Source organism: Notothenia rossii (genome assembly GCF_949606895.1).
Source record: "Notothenia rossii genome assembly, chromosome: 7".
In the NCBI taxonomy this organism is placed as follows: Eukaryota; Metazoa; Chordata; class Actinopteri; order Perciformes; family Nototheniidae; genus Notothenia; species Notothenia rossii.
In genome coordinates, this window is record NC_136905.1 from 63235937 (window position 1) to 63251511 (window position 15575).

Below are 15575 nucleotides of genomic sequence, written 5' to 3' on the forward strand. Positions count from 1 at the left end.
GTCAAATAAGACGGTGAGTAAAACTACACTGCTCAGCCAAAAAAAAGTAACCACTTTGATTTAACTAGGCCAGTAGGTAAGGACTTTCCACTGGATAATAACTGCAGCAATGTATATGTTTTAGCTGAATACACATTGTTTTTAACCCTAACTGATGCAGTTAGTCACTTCTTTAATGTTTGTTCTTCCTGATGTAAAGTCAAGGTTGTAACTGTTTGCAGTAAAGTCGTGGGCCGCTGAACTGTTCGTTTGAATCTTTTGGTAATTACTTGTCTTTCAAATTTGAAGGAGGGTGAGCAAGCATCTTGAGGAACATTCATCATTAACTCCTCCAAAAAATATAGTTTATTCAATAATAAATAAATATGTGAATCATAAAAGTGATTGACAGCTGATAGGAATAATATGATTGTTAATAGTATCATATTAATTTAGACAAACATCGATGAGACAGTTAATGAATGTACTTATTGCAGCAGTATGCATATATTTTGTACCCCTGCTGGTCTAAGAGTGAATTAAAACTCATTAAGTTATTGTTCAGTGAAAATTCATTAAATGATGTCTGCCACCTTATATATTTATATTTAAGGCTTTACTGATGTGCCACAATAATGTCACCTAATGTTATTGAGTTAAAATATTAATATTGTGGCTTTCCAAGTTAACATTAATTGATATGACTACGATTAAATAAGGATAAACTTCTGCCAGGGGATGCCACCCCTCAAAATCTCCTGCCACCCTCTTGCCACCCCATGAATATTTGTCTAGATCCGCCCCTGACAAGCAGCAGTGGCCCACTGAAGAGACCAGCTACCTACTGGGAATCTGGTCTTCCGAAGAGGTACAGAGGAAGCTGGAGCACAATCGGCCATTGTTGTTGTTGTCGGTGTCAGCTGTGAGGGGTTTCCGAGCGGTTTGGATTTATGAAGCAGGCACGCAAACGGTTACGTCATGACGCAAACAATGACGCAGCACCAGTCAGACTCTGTGCTGTGTGAAAAGAGCCGGAGCTAAACCGAAGAACCGGTTCTGAACCTGAAAAGCTCTAGCACGGAGCTTGAACCGGAGTTGCGTTGGTGTGAATGAGGTAACTGTCTACTTTCCTCATCTTGGAGAGCGCAATGTGTAATTATTTGTCTCTCCCTGTCTGCCGCTAACACGCCTGTGCACTCTTCTCTCCGCTTCTCTCGCTGTATCGCTAATTATTCTCTTCACCTACTTTCTGCTTCTCTCTTACCTCATTCACACCAACAGTGTTTCAGGGCCGGTTCGGAGCTGGAGCTTGAAAAGCACTGGGTTTTCCTCTTCACACCGCAGCGGAGCAGCCTCTTAGCTCCGGAATCCGGTTCATTTCGAGAACCAAAAAATTGTCCGGCCAGAGCAAAAGCACCACATACGTCATGCTTACGTCGAGGCGGGGGCATGGGCAGATCAACTCCTGAACAACAACAAAAAGAAGGCGTTTTATCCAGTTTTTACACAACGATGGAGAAACTTAAAAAGCAGCAGTGGTCCACTGAAGAGACCAGCTACCTACTGGGAATCTGGTCTTCTGAAGAGGTACAGAGGAAGCTGGAGCACAGTCGGCCATTGTTGTTGTTGTCGATGTCAGCTGTAAGGGGTTTCCGCGCACTTTGGCTTTATGAAGCAGACACGCAAACGGTTACGTAATGACGCAGCACCAGTCGGACTCTGGGCAGTGTGAAAAGAGCCGGAGCTAAACCGAAGAACCGGTTCTGAACCTGAAAAGCTCTAGCACGGAGCTTGAACGCGAGTTGCGTTGGTGTGAATGAGGTATCTGCCGCGCTCTCATCTCTTCTTCTGTGTTTCTCTCCCTGTATCGCTCACTCGTCTCTTTCGCCCCCTGTCGGCGGCGGTTAAAATAGAATCGTCCCGTCAAAATTGAAATCCCCTATTAATGCATTGATTATAGGTCCGGGTCCGTATAGGTCGGCGTCTGGGTCCGCCTGTTGCCGACCCCTGTTATACATACTTAAGTGTCATACACTAATAATACAAAGTTATTATGGCATTGTATGCTGTGTATTATTTGTAACATCTTCAGAAACTACCTTTCCAACTCCTCATGCAGTTGACTGTTACAGATTTATACAGGTTCATGGTACAATGCGTAAGCTTCAAATCGAGAGACTGAAACTGTATTTTCCTTTACCGTTGTGTTTTAATTTCACAATAAAGTTAATAGTCTTATGTTTGATATTATTATGTTTTATTAACTACACCACTGGTTTTTTAACCTGCACCGCCTATTGGTTAAAGCACGTTATTGAATTTTGTTGTTGAATATGTTGTATTTGATGAAAACATTTAATTATTAAGAGTAGCCTACATACAAAATAGGGGGAAAGTAGAAGGTCAATGATAGAAATATAGAATAGAAAATATCAAGAAGATACTGTGAGGTCTCTACAATAAAACAGTTTAGTGCAGGACGTCCAAAGATATTAACAGGAGGACGTGCAAAATAGACAAACTAAAAAGGCTTTATTCAAACATTAAAGAATACTTTAAGTTAAGGTCTTCTTTTGAATAAGAAAAAAACTGTGGGGGTATCAACAGATAAATATGAAGTCTGACAAAGTACTTAACGTCTAATATATTGCATAGTTTATTTTGGCACTTGACAATCACCTTCCCTGAATTTTACTCAGGTGTAACTAAAGTCTGATTTAAGGGTTGTTTATATTTCACATCATTAATCAGAATCTGCAAAGTAGCTCAAATAAATGTAGTGAAGTAAGAATACCAGGTTAACCTCTGAATTGTAGTGGAGTAGAACAAAGTAGTTTGCTGCTGTAACAAAAACATTTCCCAACTTGGGATCAATAAAGTATATTTGATCTTATCTTAAGATGATCGATGGCTACTGCCATATTTGCAAAATGTGCCTCTGAAACTTGACAAGTGCATGTTTCAGGCTTATCAATGAACAAAAGGAGGGGTCACAGACATAAGACCAGCTGTTAAATAAAACTCTTCTGACTTTAGCTGTCACGTGGGTATACTAATGCAGCCCATTATGGACACAAGCAATTTTCCTCCATTTATTAATTATATGTTTTAAATGTGATAACACTACTGTGTTTCGTATCCCCTAAAACTCCAGGGATGTACACAGTTTAATACTGGCAACTTCTAATTATAGGAAATACGAAAACGTTTTTTAAAACTACAATTCCCATAGAACATGTTGCGAAACACAATAGCCAGCATGTGTAGTTCTCGGGGGTGGGGCTGGACCCGTTCGAGTCCAGTTTTGGATAGTCTGCCGTGGTTACATTCCATTTCAAAGAGCTGTTTGATGCTCGGCGTAACTTTGTCGCTCTGCCACTCCAACATCCAATCACAGAGCTTGAGGACTAATCACGGGGTTTGTAACGCAAAGCGGATGTTGTAGTCCCAAACGATAGCTGAGGATTCTGGGTAGTGTAGTGTCTTCGGAAACTCTGTCGTGTCTAAACTCCGAAAAAACTATTTGTTTCTCCGAATCGAAGGTTAAAAACACAAAAGTATCCAATCCAATCCAATCCAACTTTATTTATATAGCACTTTAAAACCTTCAGACCAAAGTGCTGTACAGAGAGATAAGCTCACACAACATAATATAAATACATTTAAAATACAAGATACAAACACAAAACAAACCAGAATAAACGTAATAATTCAAACATAAATGACAGCCATATAATAAAAACAATAGACCACTGAAAGCAAATAAAAGCAACAATATACTTGTTTCCGAATGCTAAGGAAAAGAGGTGGGTTTTAAGACGTGATTTCAAAGTATTGTACACAATTTAAACCAATCAATATTGTGTAATTAACAAGGATAAACTGATGTTTTTTTAGTGGATGAGTAATGCAGATATCACTGTGTAATCATTTGACAGTGAGGGAAATACTAATCATCTTCGTAATATCTATCAAACTATAGATCCTACACATCCATTGGACGTATATTCTAAAAGTACGATATTCACTTTTCGCTAGAAATGTAATCAAAAAGCATTTTAATGGCCAAACTATTCCACAATTTAGGATTTTCCAGAGAGGGTTATTTAAGCAATAGCTCACGACAGGCCGTGGTATATGCTCATTATATCACAGCTAAGGGGCGTGGTTCGGCCCTTAGCTATGCTATGCCGTTGTTTAGGTGCTTTTTTTTTATGGAGATAGGCACTGCTAAATCCACTCCTCCATAGTAATACCCCCCCGGAGGTCGAAGTTAATCTTAAATGTTTCCATCTTATGCTTTGTAAATTTGTTTCGTAACGGAAGAAATTTAAATATATTTATAAAACTGACAAGTCAAATCAAGCAATCTGATTGGTCGATAGTGTTTTTGCGGACCTCTTTGATTACAGATTTGAAAACATCGTTGCTTGCTTTAAAAGTAGCACAATTCATTATGTCAAACCTTGGAAAGTGTCTAGATATCCCTGCCCTAATGTCAAAGGAACTGCACACTGAATATGTTTTGTCCTTTGATGTCTATGTCTGGACCGCTGCGTAAAAAGGAGGCTTTCTGCCCCGTTACTTCTCCGCTGCTTTCTTGTTCCAGTATGAAAAGGAAACTGCAGTTTGCTTTTCAACCCAACGGTATACTGTTTTTCTCAGACGCGGAGGGATACTGACTTGTTGTGAAAAGTAATTTACAATTCTACCCGTGGTATACGCTCAGTATATCACGGCTAAGAACCAATCAGATTGCTTGATTTGACTTTTCCGTTTTATAATTGTGAATAAACAACCCTCCGGAGCGTTTGCAATCAACGGGAGCATGTTGTTTCTTACACGACCGCTAGAGGTGCTACACTTTAAAACGTGACTATGGGTCGTAATAAGCTGCTGAACAATCGACCTATTTGGTAGTTTTTTGTAGGAGGACAGGCTGTTCAAAACCAATATGACACCCAATTGAAGCAATTTGTTTAAAACTTTGTGAAAAGAAAGGGCTACTTGAATAATATGAATCGTAACTCAGTCACAGTGGAGCATACAGACATGATACATATGTTTTTAAATGAAGTAACCCTTGATACTTATCACTTTTTGTTTTTTTTAGTAATCTTCGAATGGTGCCAACTTTTAATTAAAGGGGCTTTAGCCTAATACTAAAACTACCCTGGTGTTTTGACTCCCCGGAATGACCTGGCTGACGCGCTATACCGTTTGTTTTGTTGCTCTAATGAAAAATCGGATGGCTAAATTCCAGTTGCAGCATGATACAATTCATTTATCGTCCTTGTATGCATCAAACCTGTGCCCTAGGTAATAGGACAGCGGTCCTCTTTGGCACACAAGGTGAATAACACACCATTGTGGCAGTAAAACCCAAACATGACCCTTAAATAATGGCTATTACATAAATAAATATTGCTTGATTGTTTTGCACACATTGGCAACAGCTTCATTTACACCTAAACATGCACAAACACTGTGGTGGGTGCAAGGAGTGCAGATGGAAATTAGCATATCAATCACGTCTTCTCTTTTGCATAAATGTATTTGTATGCATGGCCCTTGTTAAGTTAAGACAACATAATTATGATTCCTCCCATAAATGTTTGTAAATGGGTTTGGCAATGGTAGAGGTATACATATAGATACCAGACACCTTTTTGTAATGGGTCACTCACACCCTCTTTTTGCCAATTGGCATTAACACAATCACACCTCTATACTTTTGACCATGCCAAATAACGCCCTCCTATTGGCGCAAATGGGTGGGACATATTGTGAGGACTGTCCGTGATGAAGCAAAAATAATAAAAACTGTCTCTTTGTATAAGGATGAATGCAAAAGCCCACAGGAGCTTGTTACTCATGCAAAGACAATTTAAGGCACATTTAAATGTAAACCAGTTTAATGAATATGAATACTAAAAGCTTGTACTGTACAGTAAATTGTGTTTGGGGGGGGGTTGAAGGTTTCTCTATGATATCAATACCATCATCCAAAGTGCTTTCAGTGTGTAATGTGAATATATTACCAGCAGGCGTATCAATTGTGGTTGAGTGCAATGAGAAAATGCTGCATCTATTTCCGTGCTTTTGCTGCCAGCTATGGCATATGCCCTAATTGGTTACCCTAGCCCTTGTGCTGCAAAGGCAGATGTGAGAAAACACTGAGCTCAACAACTGGCTGACAAGCAATTAGGGATTGAAAAGTGGTCTATGGTGCACCTTTCAGCAAAACCAAATGTATATTAAGATCAGAAACTGACATCATAGCGGGAAAAATCCTGGAAAGTGACAAGTCTGCAGAAATATTGATAATATTGATGAAGAACAAATCTAACACTGTGCTTTGGTTCAGCGTAACATTACAGGCCTGGTTTGCTAGAGGGGGAACGTGAGTATGCAGTAGCAACAACAAGCTAATTAGCGCCCTGTGTTAAGGAAATGTAATCATTTAGTAACGTCCGGACTTCACTCCTCTGCAACGTTGTGATGCCATGAAACCATTGCTCTCTGCAGGCTCTGGAGGGCCCATCTCTGTGGCTACTGGCAGAATACTAAATCCTGCTTTTAAAGAGCTGCCACAGTCCAGCTGCAGTTTGTCAGTGGCATCAGACTGCCCTCCGGTGGACAGTCGGTGAAGTGCAGATAAAGAAATCAGTATCGTTTCTAGTGAAATACATTTGTTGTGGAGTTCTGTTTGTAGAGTCTTATTCTGTAAGGAAAATGCTATTGGTTGCATGCAAATGTACTATTACGCCCTAGGAACTGATTCCGACCAATCATATGCTATGCTCTAGTCTGGAGGATATAGCGCGCAAGGTTCTATGGAAGCCCTGCAATGTCCTGGTTCAAATGTTGATGTTCCTCTGTTTGTGATAATACAACCTTATATTCTCTAGATAAATACTTCTGTGTGTGATTATCTTACAAATTAATGTTGTTTTCCCCAGATAAAAGGATCGTTTTCTTGAGATCTAATCCAATTAATTTCAAGCATCAAGAAAACAATGGTCCTCATTCAAATACATATATGCAAACAAATACTCAATACCTCAATATTTTACTTGAAATAAATGACTTTCCACCTAAAGTTTAATTCCATCAATTACTTTTAAAGTGGTCTTCCCTATGGTGCCTTATTTTAAACAGAGCTGCTGCATGTTTTAAAGTTGACTCGATGAACTCGTACTGGTTTAATTTAGAAGCCCTTATTAAACTTTTGGTCATTTTCCAAACCAAAATTGGAGCAGACGATTTATTGGATATCAAATGGACGAGATGGCTTCTATTTTAGCTTCATCTTATATATTTTTTTAAATCCCCCAAGAAAAAAACACCCATTGATTGATTCAGACTGAGAGTGACGCCGTGCAACAGATTCCCTCCTCTCGTGGGGGGGGGTGGGGGGGGGGGGGGGGGGGGGGGGGGGGGGGCGGTGTAATGTCTGTAACAATGGCATGTGTAGCTCGGGACCCTTTGTACCTGTCACATCACATATGTCTGGCAATTCATCTTTCTGTTGATATCATCACCTCGTCTCATAACTCATCATTGGTCTCCACAGTACGGTTTCTCTTACGTGACTACAATAAATAGGATTCTGAGAGATTCTGTGATGACATTACTTTAGACTGAGTGTCTCATTTTACACTTTTTATGTGATTTGTTTAAGAACAGACAAATGAAGGACCATTGTGTAAAAAATAGAAAGTATTGTTAATTCGGTTCGCAAGCCCAAAACGTTGCAGGAAATTGAATTCCATGCTAAATGGATGACTTTTCACACAGAAGGGTAATTAATCATTTGTTGATTTTTTTCTCTGCCTCCTCTCAGAGACCCCTGCTCTCAAAACACCTTGGCATTTTTGTAATTACACCATTTCTCCCCGGCGCAGAGCAACTCAGCAGGTGTTGACAAACTGTGCGGTCACATTGCTGCAGTACACATTTAAACCCATTTATTCCACACAGTTACAAGTAGTCCAAGCAATAGAGTTAAAGAGGACATATTCAGCTCATTATCAGGTTCATATTTGTATTTAGTGCCTCTCCTGTGACATGTCTCCATGCTTAGATGTTCAAAAAGCTCTTTATTTTTCTCATACTGCCTGTGCTGCAGCACCTCTTTTCACCCTCTGTCTGAAACCAGAGCCCAGTCTGCTCTGATTGGTTAGCTGGTCGGTTCTGTTGTGATAAAAAACATTAAAACATTTAATTGATAATATATCGAAAACTTTAGCTGAAGCAGTTTGAGTGCTGTCACCTGTTAAGGGTAAACTACATGACAACAGCTTTTGAAAAGCAGATAAAGTCTTGAGAGGGTCTACTGTATACAACACCGTATTACACTGTTATTACGTCCCTAATATACCCATATTCAGGGGCGGACTGGCCATTGGGAATACCGGGAGCGTTCCCGGTGGGCCGGTACCGAAGTGGGCCGGTCGGACAATTCACTAGCACAGCCAATCAGCTTGCTACTCCCTCACTGCGAAGTGGAAGAAGGTACACCTCAACAAAGACACACCTTTTTGCTATCCTGGCTCCCAAATTGTGGAACGAGCTTCCCACTGATATCAGGGCAGCGGAGAGTCTACACATCTTCCGTCACAAACTGAAGACCCAACTGTTTTGCTTATACAGTACCTTGGCCACTTAAGAGTTTTACTTATGCACCAGCACCTACAATAATATTGCTTGTTTGAAGTAAAATGTCAGCACTGTTCTTGTTGTCCTTAGTTTGAATGTTTATGGTTTATCGCACTTATTGTAAGTCGCTTTGGATAAAAGCATCAGCTAAATGCTATGTAATGTAATGTTATTACAACCATTTTACACATGGACACATCCTGTCAAATGACTGTATGCCCCAGGATACAGAAACCATGTAAAGAGCGGGGGATCTATCGTTGCCATATCTGGCTCAGGATTTAGTGTTTCAGTGACTTTGTTGAAGCTTTGGCATGTCAGAGCAGAAAAACAATTCAACACTCCTGTTAGATCCATGGGACGTTGCTCAGAAGTGTTAGCACCAGGAAGAAGCTTTTTGTTTTCCAGCTGATCCAAATGCCAACCGGGTCACACTGCACTGCAAATCCCCAAGCAGAAACCATAAATAAACTATCAATGCATGTGACATCAATACGAGACTCCCATTAGAACTTCCCATAGGAACAGAGAATTACCCGGCTAATTATGAAAAAGAGGCGAGGGCCAGACAAAAGAAAATCCCATGCATTCAAAGATGCCTGCTCATCCAGTATGAAGATTTATGCATGGCGCAATTAATTTGCCATTAAGGTGGGATTGATTTCGCCTTCATGATGCACACAACCAGTCCATAATTGCCTGTGGTGTTGCATTCGCAGCCTCGCCTCATTACAGAAACAGATGCTAATTTAGCAGAGCGGCTTCAGGTTGACAGGTGTGTGAAGTGAGTGTGTGAAGAGGGTGTGTGTTGGGCTAGTTGGACGGTGAAGTGTTGAGAATACATCATAATATGGCATCTTCATGAGAGGGAAAACATATATTTTAATGGTAATGAATATCACAGGCAGTAATTGGTGTGTGAGGATAAAGAGACTTGATAGCGTGTGAAAACAAATCATTCTGCTCGATTATTAAGCTGTTTAACGTAATTAATGCAATTAGAGCCCTTTAATTTCCTTTTTCTTTCATTCATTAGGCTAATTGTGACCTGTGAGCCACGTAATAACTGGAATAAACAACAATAGTTCTTCCTCATTTTATAAATTCAATGGCAACAGCTGTATTGAGAGAAACAATACATTTGAGGGCCTGGCAATATATTGATATTAAATTGTGATATGAGAATAAATATTGTCCTAAATGTTTTATATTGTAATTTCGAATAGTACTGTTTATTACTGGTTTTGAAGGTTGCACTACACTCAAGTGATTTAGTACAATCACATACAATGTGTTGGAGCACTAGCCAATAGAAGTGCTAATGTTACATAGTGATGTTATTATGTGACGAAAGTAAACCTGCACAAGTTAGATGCCGCCTATCACAGTGCACTAAGATGTGTTACTAATTGTAAAGCACTTACTCATCACTGTACCCTGTATGCCAGGGTTATCACTGTACCCTGTATGCCAGGGGTAATCACTGTCATCACTGTACCCTGTACGCCAGGGGTCATCACTGTACCCTGTATGCCAGGGGCAGGTTTGCCTTCACAAACTGTACGGAGGCTCAGTCATTGGTTCATGTTCATCTAAAGCCATGTTGGGTAAACTCCCATCTTATATCTGCCCTCTGATCACACAGAGTTGCAGCTAGCTACTGCCTGAGATCACATGATGTGGTCTTGTTACATGTGCCAAGTGCAAGGACTGACTCAGGTACGAAAGCTTTTATGTGCGCAGCTCCTCTTGCTTGGAACAGTCTTCAAAAATAATTTAAACTGAGCAATTTGGTTCCAGTGCCTGTTTTTAAAGCTTGGATAGGGGAAATGATACTTGAAACTGTTGGTACTTGTCAATGTCTCTAGGTATGTAAATGTAGCCCTGTAAATATGATGTATGACGTCCTTTATTGTTTTATGTTGTCTTATGTTTCATGTGTAACCTACTTGCTGCAGGCCTCCCTTGAAAAAGAGATCAATGATCTCAATGGGACCACCTGGTTAAGTAAAGGTTTGAAATTAAATGAGTCCAATCTAGGCGTTTCAGGCAGGGGGGGACCCCAATAAGGATAATAGGGCCTCTTTAATATCATATCAACATATTGACATTACTGATGATTATTTATCAAAAATATCAAATATTTTGTACCAATAGTTAACCCTACAATATTATCACAAAATAGATATTGAAGTCATTTTGCGAAAACTATTAATAACTTTAACTATACTTTTGATTTACTCAAAATGGCCCAATACACACCACAATACAGACGAACGTAAAAAACTAAACCGACATCAGCTCAGTTTGTTCATGACATTGATGTCTCAGTCAAGTCATTTAGCGGCCATGACGTGGAGTCCAAAAAACAAAGATTTGTGTGGGAGACTGGTGGGGAGCTCAGAGTTCACATCTTCTTGGCCCTTTTCTTGGGTCTCTGGTTGAAAACGGGCGAAGTACTCATCAAGGAGTCGGGGGAATGTGAAGGGTAGCTAGTGTCCGACGCCGCGCCTCCAGGAGTGGGCGCCATGGCTCCTCCTGTCTCGCTCATGGAGGACATGGCCCCCCCTCCTCGAACACATCGCCCCCCAGGACAGCGTGGTGGTGGTGTCCGGGCCCCTGGCCCTCCTCGGTATCCTGCGGCTCCATCTTGACCTGCGGCCACAGCGGGGAGTTGTGTGCCCCGCCCCCACCTTATAAGAGAGGGGAACCATTTTAGTAAAGGGGATTTTTATGGCAAGATTTGTTTAAATCCACTTCAAAATGTATAACGGTAAAACTGTAAAATAACGGTGTAATAAGACATCAATAAACTTGGCTATCATAATATTATTATTTTTCTATACTGTATAAACAATATTTTAACCCGCAAAAGCCTTTTAGCACTTTTTTTTAATGCCGATTTAGGCACATTTTCATTGTTTTGTACCATGATGTTGGATTTTACAGACTCCAACCGTTATCCTTTACACAGATTTTCCCTAAAATTTGATATTTTTCAAAATCACAATATAGTGCCCTACTTCCAGCATCGCAAAAATATTGAATCATAACTTATTTGTCATGATACACATCGTATAACCAGGGGTGCACATAACTGGTACGCAGGTACGCATGCGCGGCAACAATCTGAAATGCGTACCATCACTTGTGTCACAAAGCGCATTTGCGTACCAACGTACTTGTGAAGCTTTTCCAGAAGGCGGTTAGATCACCGGACGACAGAGTCGGTCACCGTGTGCACAGACAGGGCTGCTGTTAACGTCGGTCTGTACAATGGAATTGTGCCAAAACTACGCCAACCGGCTGCGGAGGGAGACTCCCCCCCTTCACTGGAGAACTGCGCTAAAACAGCTTATCACAACGTTCACGCTCTGTGATCACGAAGTACTCCACTATTTTTGGGGATGAACTTGCCCTTTTATGACTGTTTTATTTGTCCAATTGCTTTTTTGTAGTGCTGCTTCTTATTTTTTTATTATCATGGATAAATATGTTAGTCTACTATTTTAACTTATATTTGCAGCTTTTTATTTCCCCTGCTGTGGGACAAAAAAGAATTACCGATTCTGATTTAACTGATCCCCATTACTGAACAGGAAAATAAAAACAAATAAAACACTGTAGGCTTAATCTAGGGCCAGGGGTTGGGAACCTCCGGCCCCCGGGCCGTATACGGCCCTCGAGGTAATTTATAAACTAGAGAAATCTAGACCGCAAACAAATTAAACAAGCGAGTGCCTGTTTCTCCTAGCCAAGGTCAGGGTCCTTGAACACAACACGAGCCGAGCCTAACGTGTCATCACGTGGTATATGTCTCGTCTGACCGGGGTGCAGTTCTGACGGAGAGCACCAGAACGTCGCTCCGGCACTTCCAGAAATTATGGGCTCAGAACAGTCTCATAATACACACATGCACACTTGTATTTCATGATCCACAAAAGGATTCACACTTTATTTCATGATCCACAAAAGGATTCACACTTGTATTTCATGATCCACAAAAGGATTCACACTTGTATTTCCGGATCCACACTTGTGTTTTTCAATGCACACACAAATGTGTTCCGTTCATATACATGTAAATAAAATCCAAATACAGAAAAAGTTTTAAATGTGTATTTTTGATCCGCACATATTTGTTTTCCGTTTAAATCCCCTGAACCTGCAAACACAAACCGCTTTCTGTGCATGGATCGCTGTGCATTCGTGTGTTGGTTTTTTGAGACTCCCCCGACGGTCAGCCGATTCGTACTTGTAATTTTTTCTATCTATAGCCAATCAGATATCTCCTCAATTCTAAGCCAATCACATGAGCGCGCCCCCACGAGGGTAGATCATGGGGTAGATTTATTGCGTTCATGACGTAGCGCTTCATGTACGCATTTTGCGCAGTCCGGAGCTGACAGTCCATGGAGCCTGCCTGCAGGCGATAATCTTAGGACACCTCCACTCTCAGTTTTCGAACAGGAAATGCACGCAAGTACAAGCCTTTATATTATTAAGGTACAGCGCCACTTTCCGAACCATTGATGAATGCTTGTGTACACAAAAACGGCAGGCAAAACCGTTTTAAATGTGTGTTTCCTAGATGGCGAATACAGCTGCTTTATTTATGTCTGTATGAAGTTGTTGTGCGTGTTGAGGGAGCAGCTACAGGTTAGCTTAGCCTAATCGATCAGCTTAGCCTAATCGATCAGTGCACTACGAAGCCAGTGCTAGACAGTGAACTGTCAACGGGGGGAGCCCCGCCGGTCATTATCGGCCGATATTCACTCTAAATAGTTTGATCGGTGCTCTCTATAAAGGCCGATCAGGAGAGCTGATTTTGATCGATATGGACATAACGCGAGTGAAGTATAACCGGACGCGAGAGAGAAATCAGATCAGCTGCTGAGTCTGACGGAGATACGCAGCTCTGCATGATCACCTGAAGCTCCGCCCTCTGTTTAGCGAGGCTGACCGGACAGCGCAAAATGCGTATATGAAGTGTCATGAACGCAATAAATCCTACCCTCGTGGGGGCGCGCTCATGTAATTGGCTTAGACTGGAGGAGACATCTGATTGGCTATAGATGAGAGAAATTACAAGTACGAATCGGGTGACCGTCAGGGGAGTCTAAAAAAACCCACACACGAATGCACAGCGATCCGTGCACAGAAAGCGGTTTGTGTTTGTAGGTGCAGCGGTTTTAAACGGAAAACAAATATGTGTGGATCAAAAATACATTATGTAAAACTTTTTTCTCTGTTTGGATTTTATTTACATGTATATGAAACGGAAAACATTTGTGTGTGCATTGAAAAAACACAAGTGTGGATCATGAAATACAAGTGTGAATCCTTCTGTGTGCATGTGTGTATTATTAGACTGTTCTGAGCCCATAAAAAATGGCAGTACCCATAAGGAACCGCACACATGCCACAGTTGTTGCGTGGCTGTGTCTTTAGTTGAAAGCCCAGTGGCGATCTGTTCTTCTGTCATACTGATCATACAGTCAATAACTTTGTTGTTATTAGCATCTGGTAAGCTATCTATGCTAACGAATATAAGAAGCTTTTTCTCCAACCAGTGAGGTAAAGGCACATCTTTATATGATCATTATAGTTATAACAAAATAAGAAAATAAAGTAAACAGGTATAAAATACTAGATGACACTAACAAAAAGTTGTTATTAATAACAAGAATACAGTTTGAAAGGGGAGTGATTTGTAAAATATCCATAAAGAAAAATAAACCTGCTTACAGTTCTGTTTCATATGGGTGTTGAGGGATGTATCCGTAGATCTCTTAATGTTGCTCTCTAAGTGCACCAGATTGATGCTTTTAACTTTAACATTTAAAAAAAAATCCCCCCCCCCCACACACCACTTAAATCGTGTCCACATGGATAGGAAACTAAATACTTGTGCACACATCTTGTGTCCATATCTTTCTGTTTTGGTGGTCATGCCACAACCGTGCACGTGCATGCATGCGCGAGTCATGGTAAGATATCTGGATTAATAGGTCGCTTTTTCTTTGCACAGCAGGAAAGAAAGGCGAAATGAATGGGCTGTGATTTTAGTTTTTTAAGCAGAGGTCAATATCTTGTATACGGCCCTCGGAGGATATTGTAAAAATTGAAATGGCCCTTGAGAGGAAAAAGGTTCCCCACCCCTGATCTAGAGTCTGCAAATGTAAATCAATAGAGAGATGAATGCAGAATCAACAGGAGTCCTGTTCTCACCTGAGGCGTGAGGAGAGTGGTCACCATCCAGGCCTGAAGCCAGCCTCTCACTGTGGGCCCCCAGGACCCCTATGGGCAGTGCCTGGTCCCCGGAAGCTAAATCTGCCTCGGGCTCCTCGCTCACAGGGAAGGAGATGTCACTCATTGGCTCCTCCTTGATATGGGGCTTGGAGTCCTCCAGGGCCTTCTCCGGGTTCACCAGCGTTCATACTCCTCCGACAGATCTTTACTCACCTGGAGGAGGAAACTCTTTTATCAGTCCCAATTAAAGGTCTCCTATCATGCTATTTCAAGGCGTATATTATGGGTCTCAGATATATAAAAAACATGTCTATGATGTGTTTTGCTCAAAAACATCAAACGGATCATGCATTTTAGACATCCCTCATATCCCTCTCTTTCAGCCCCGTTAGAGAAGGGCTGATTCTGGTGAAACGCCATATCATGTTCCGAACCACATCAAGGATTATTTCTGAAACAGTGTGGAGCTCAAATGCTTTTTCTCTTGCGGGTTTACTACAAGGTGAGTTCCTTTTTTTATTTCCTGCTTTTTACACATACTCTCTCCAGTATAGGTCAGCTCTGAGTGTTAGCGATGCTTGCTAATGTAAACAAAGACCATATTACGTCCAAAACACGTCGGGCATTGTTTCTGATAGTGCCGTGGGTCCACATTTCCGATATTACGTCATATCAGCAGCAAA

General features: G+C 41.0%; 1 protein-coding gene across 1 annotated transcript in view; it reads right to left on the bottom strand.

The window, feature by feature from the left end:
• Positions 1-10683: 10683 nt before the first annotated feature.
• supt7l (SPT7 like, STAGA complex subunit gamma) overlaps positions 10684-15575 on the bottom strand; it is a gene marked incomplete at its 5' end in the record, with an annotated part of 7867 nt that continues 2975 nt past the window's right edge. The window contains 4 exon segments of the mRNA XM_079694747.1: positions 10684-11206; positions 11209-11333; positions 14872-15072; positions 15075-15105. Coding sequence (XP_079550873.1) covers positions 11048-11206; positions 11209-11333; positions 14872-15072; positions 15075-15105 — 516 coding nt within the window. The 3' untranslated portion in view covers positions 10684-11047.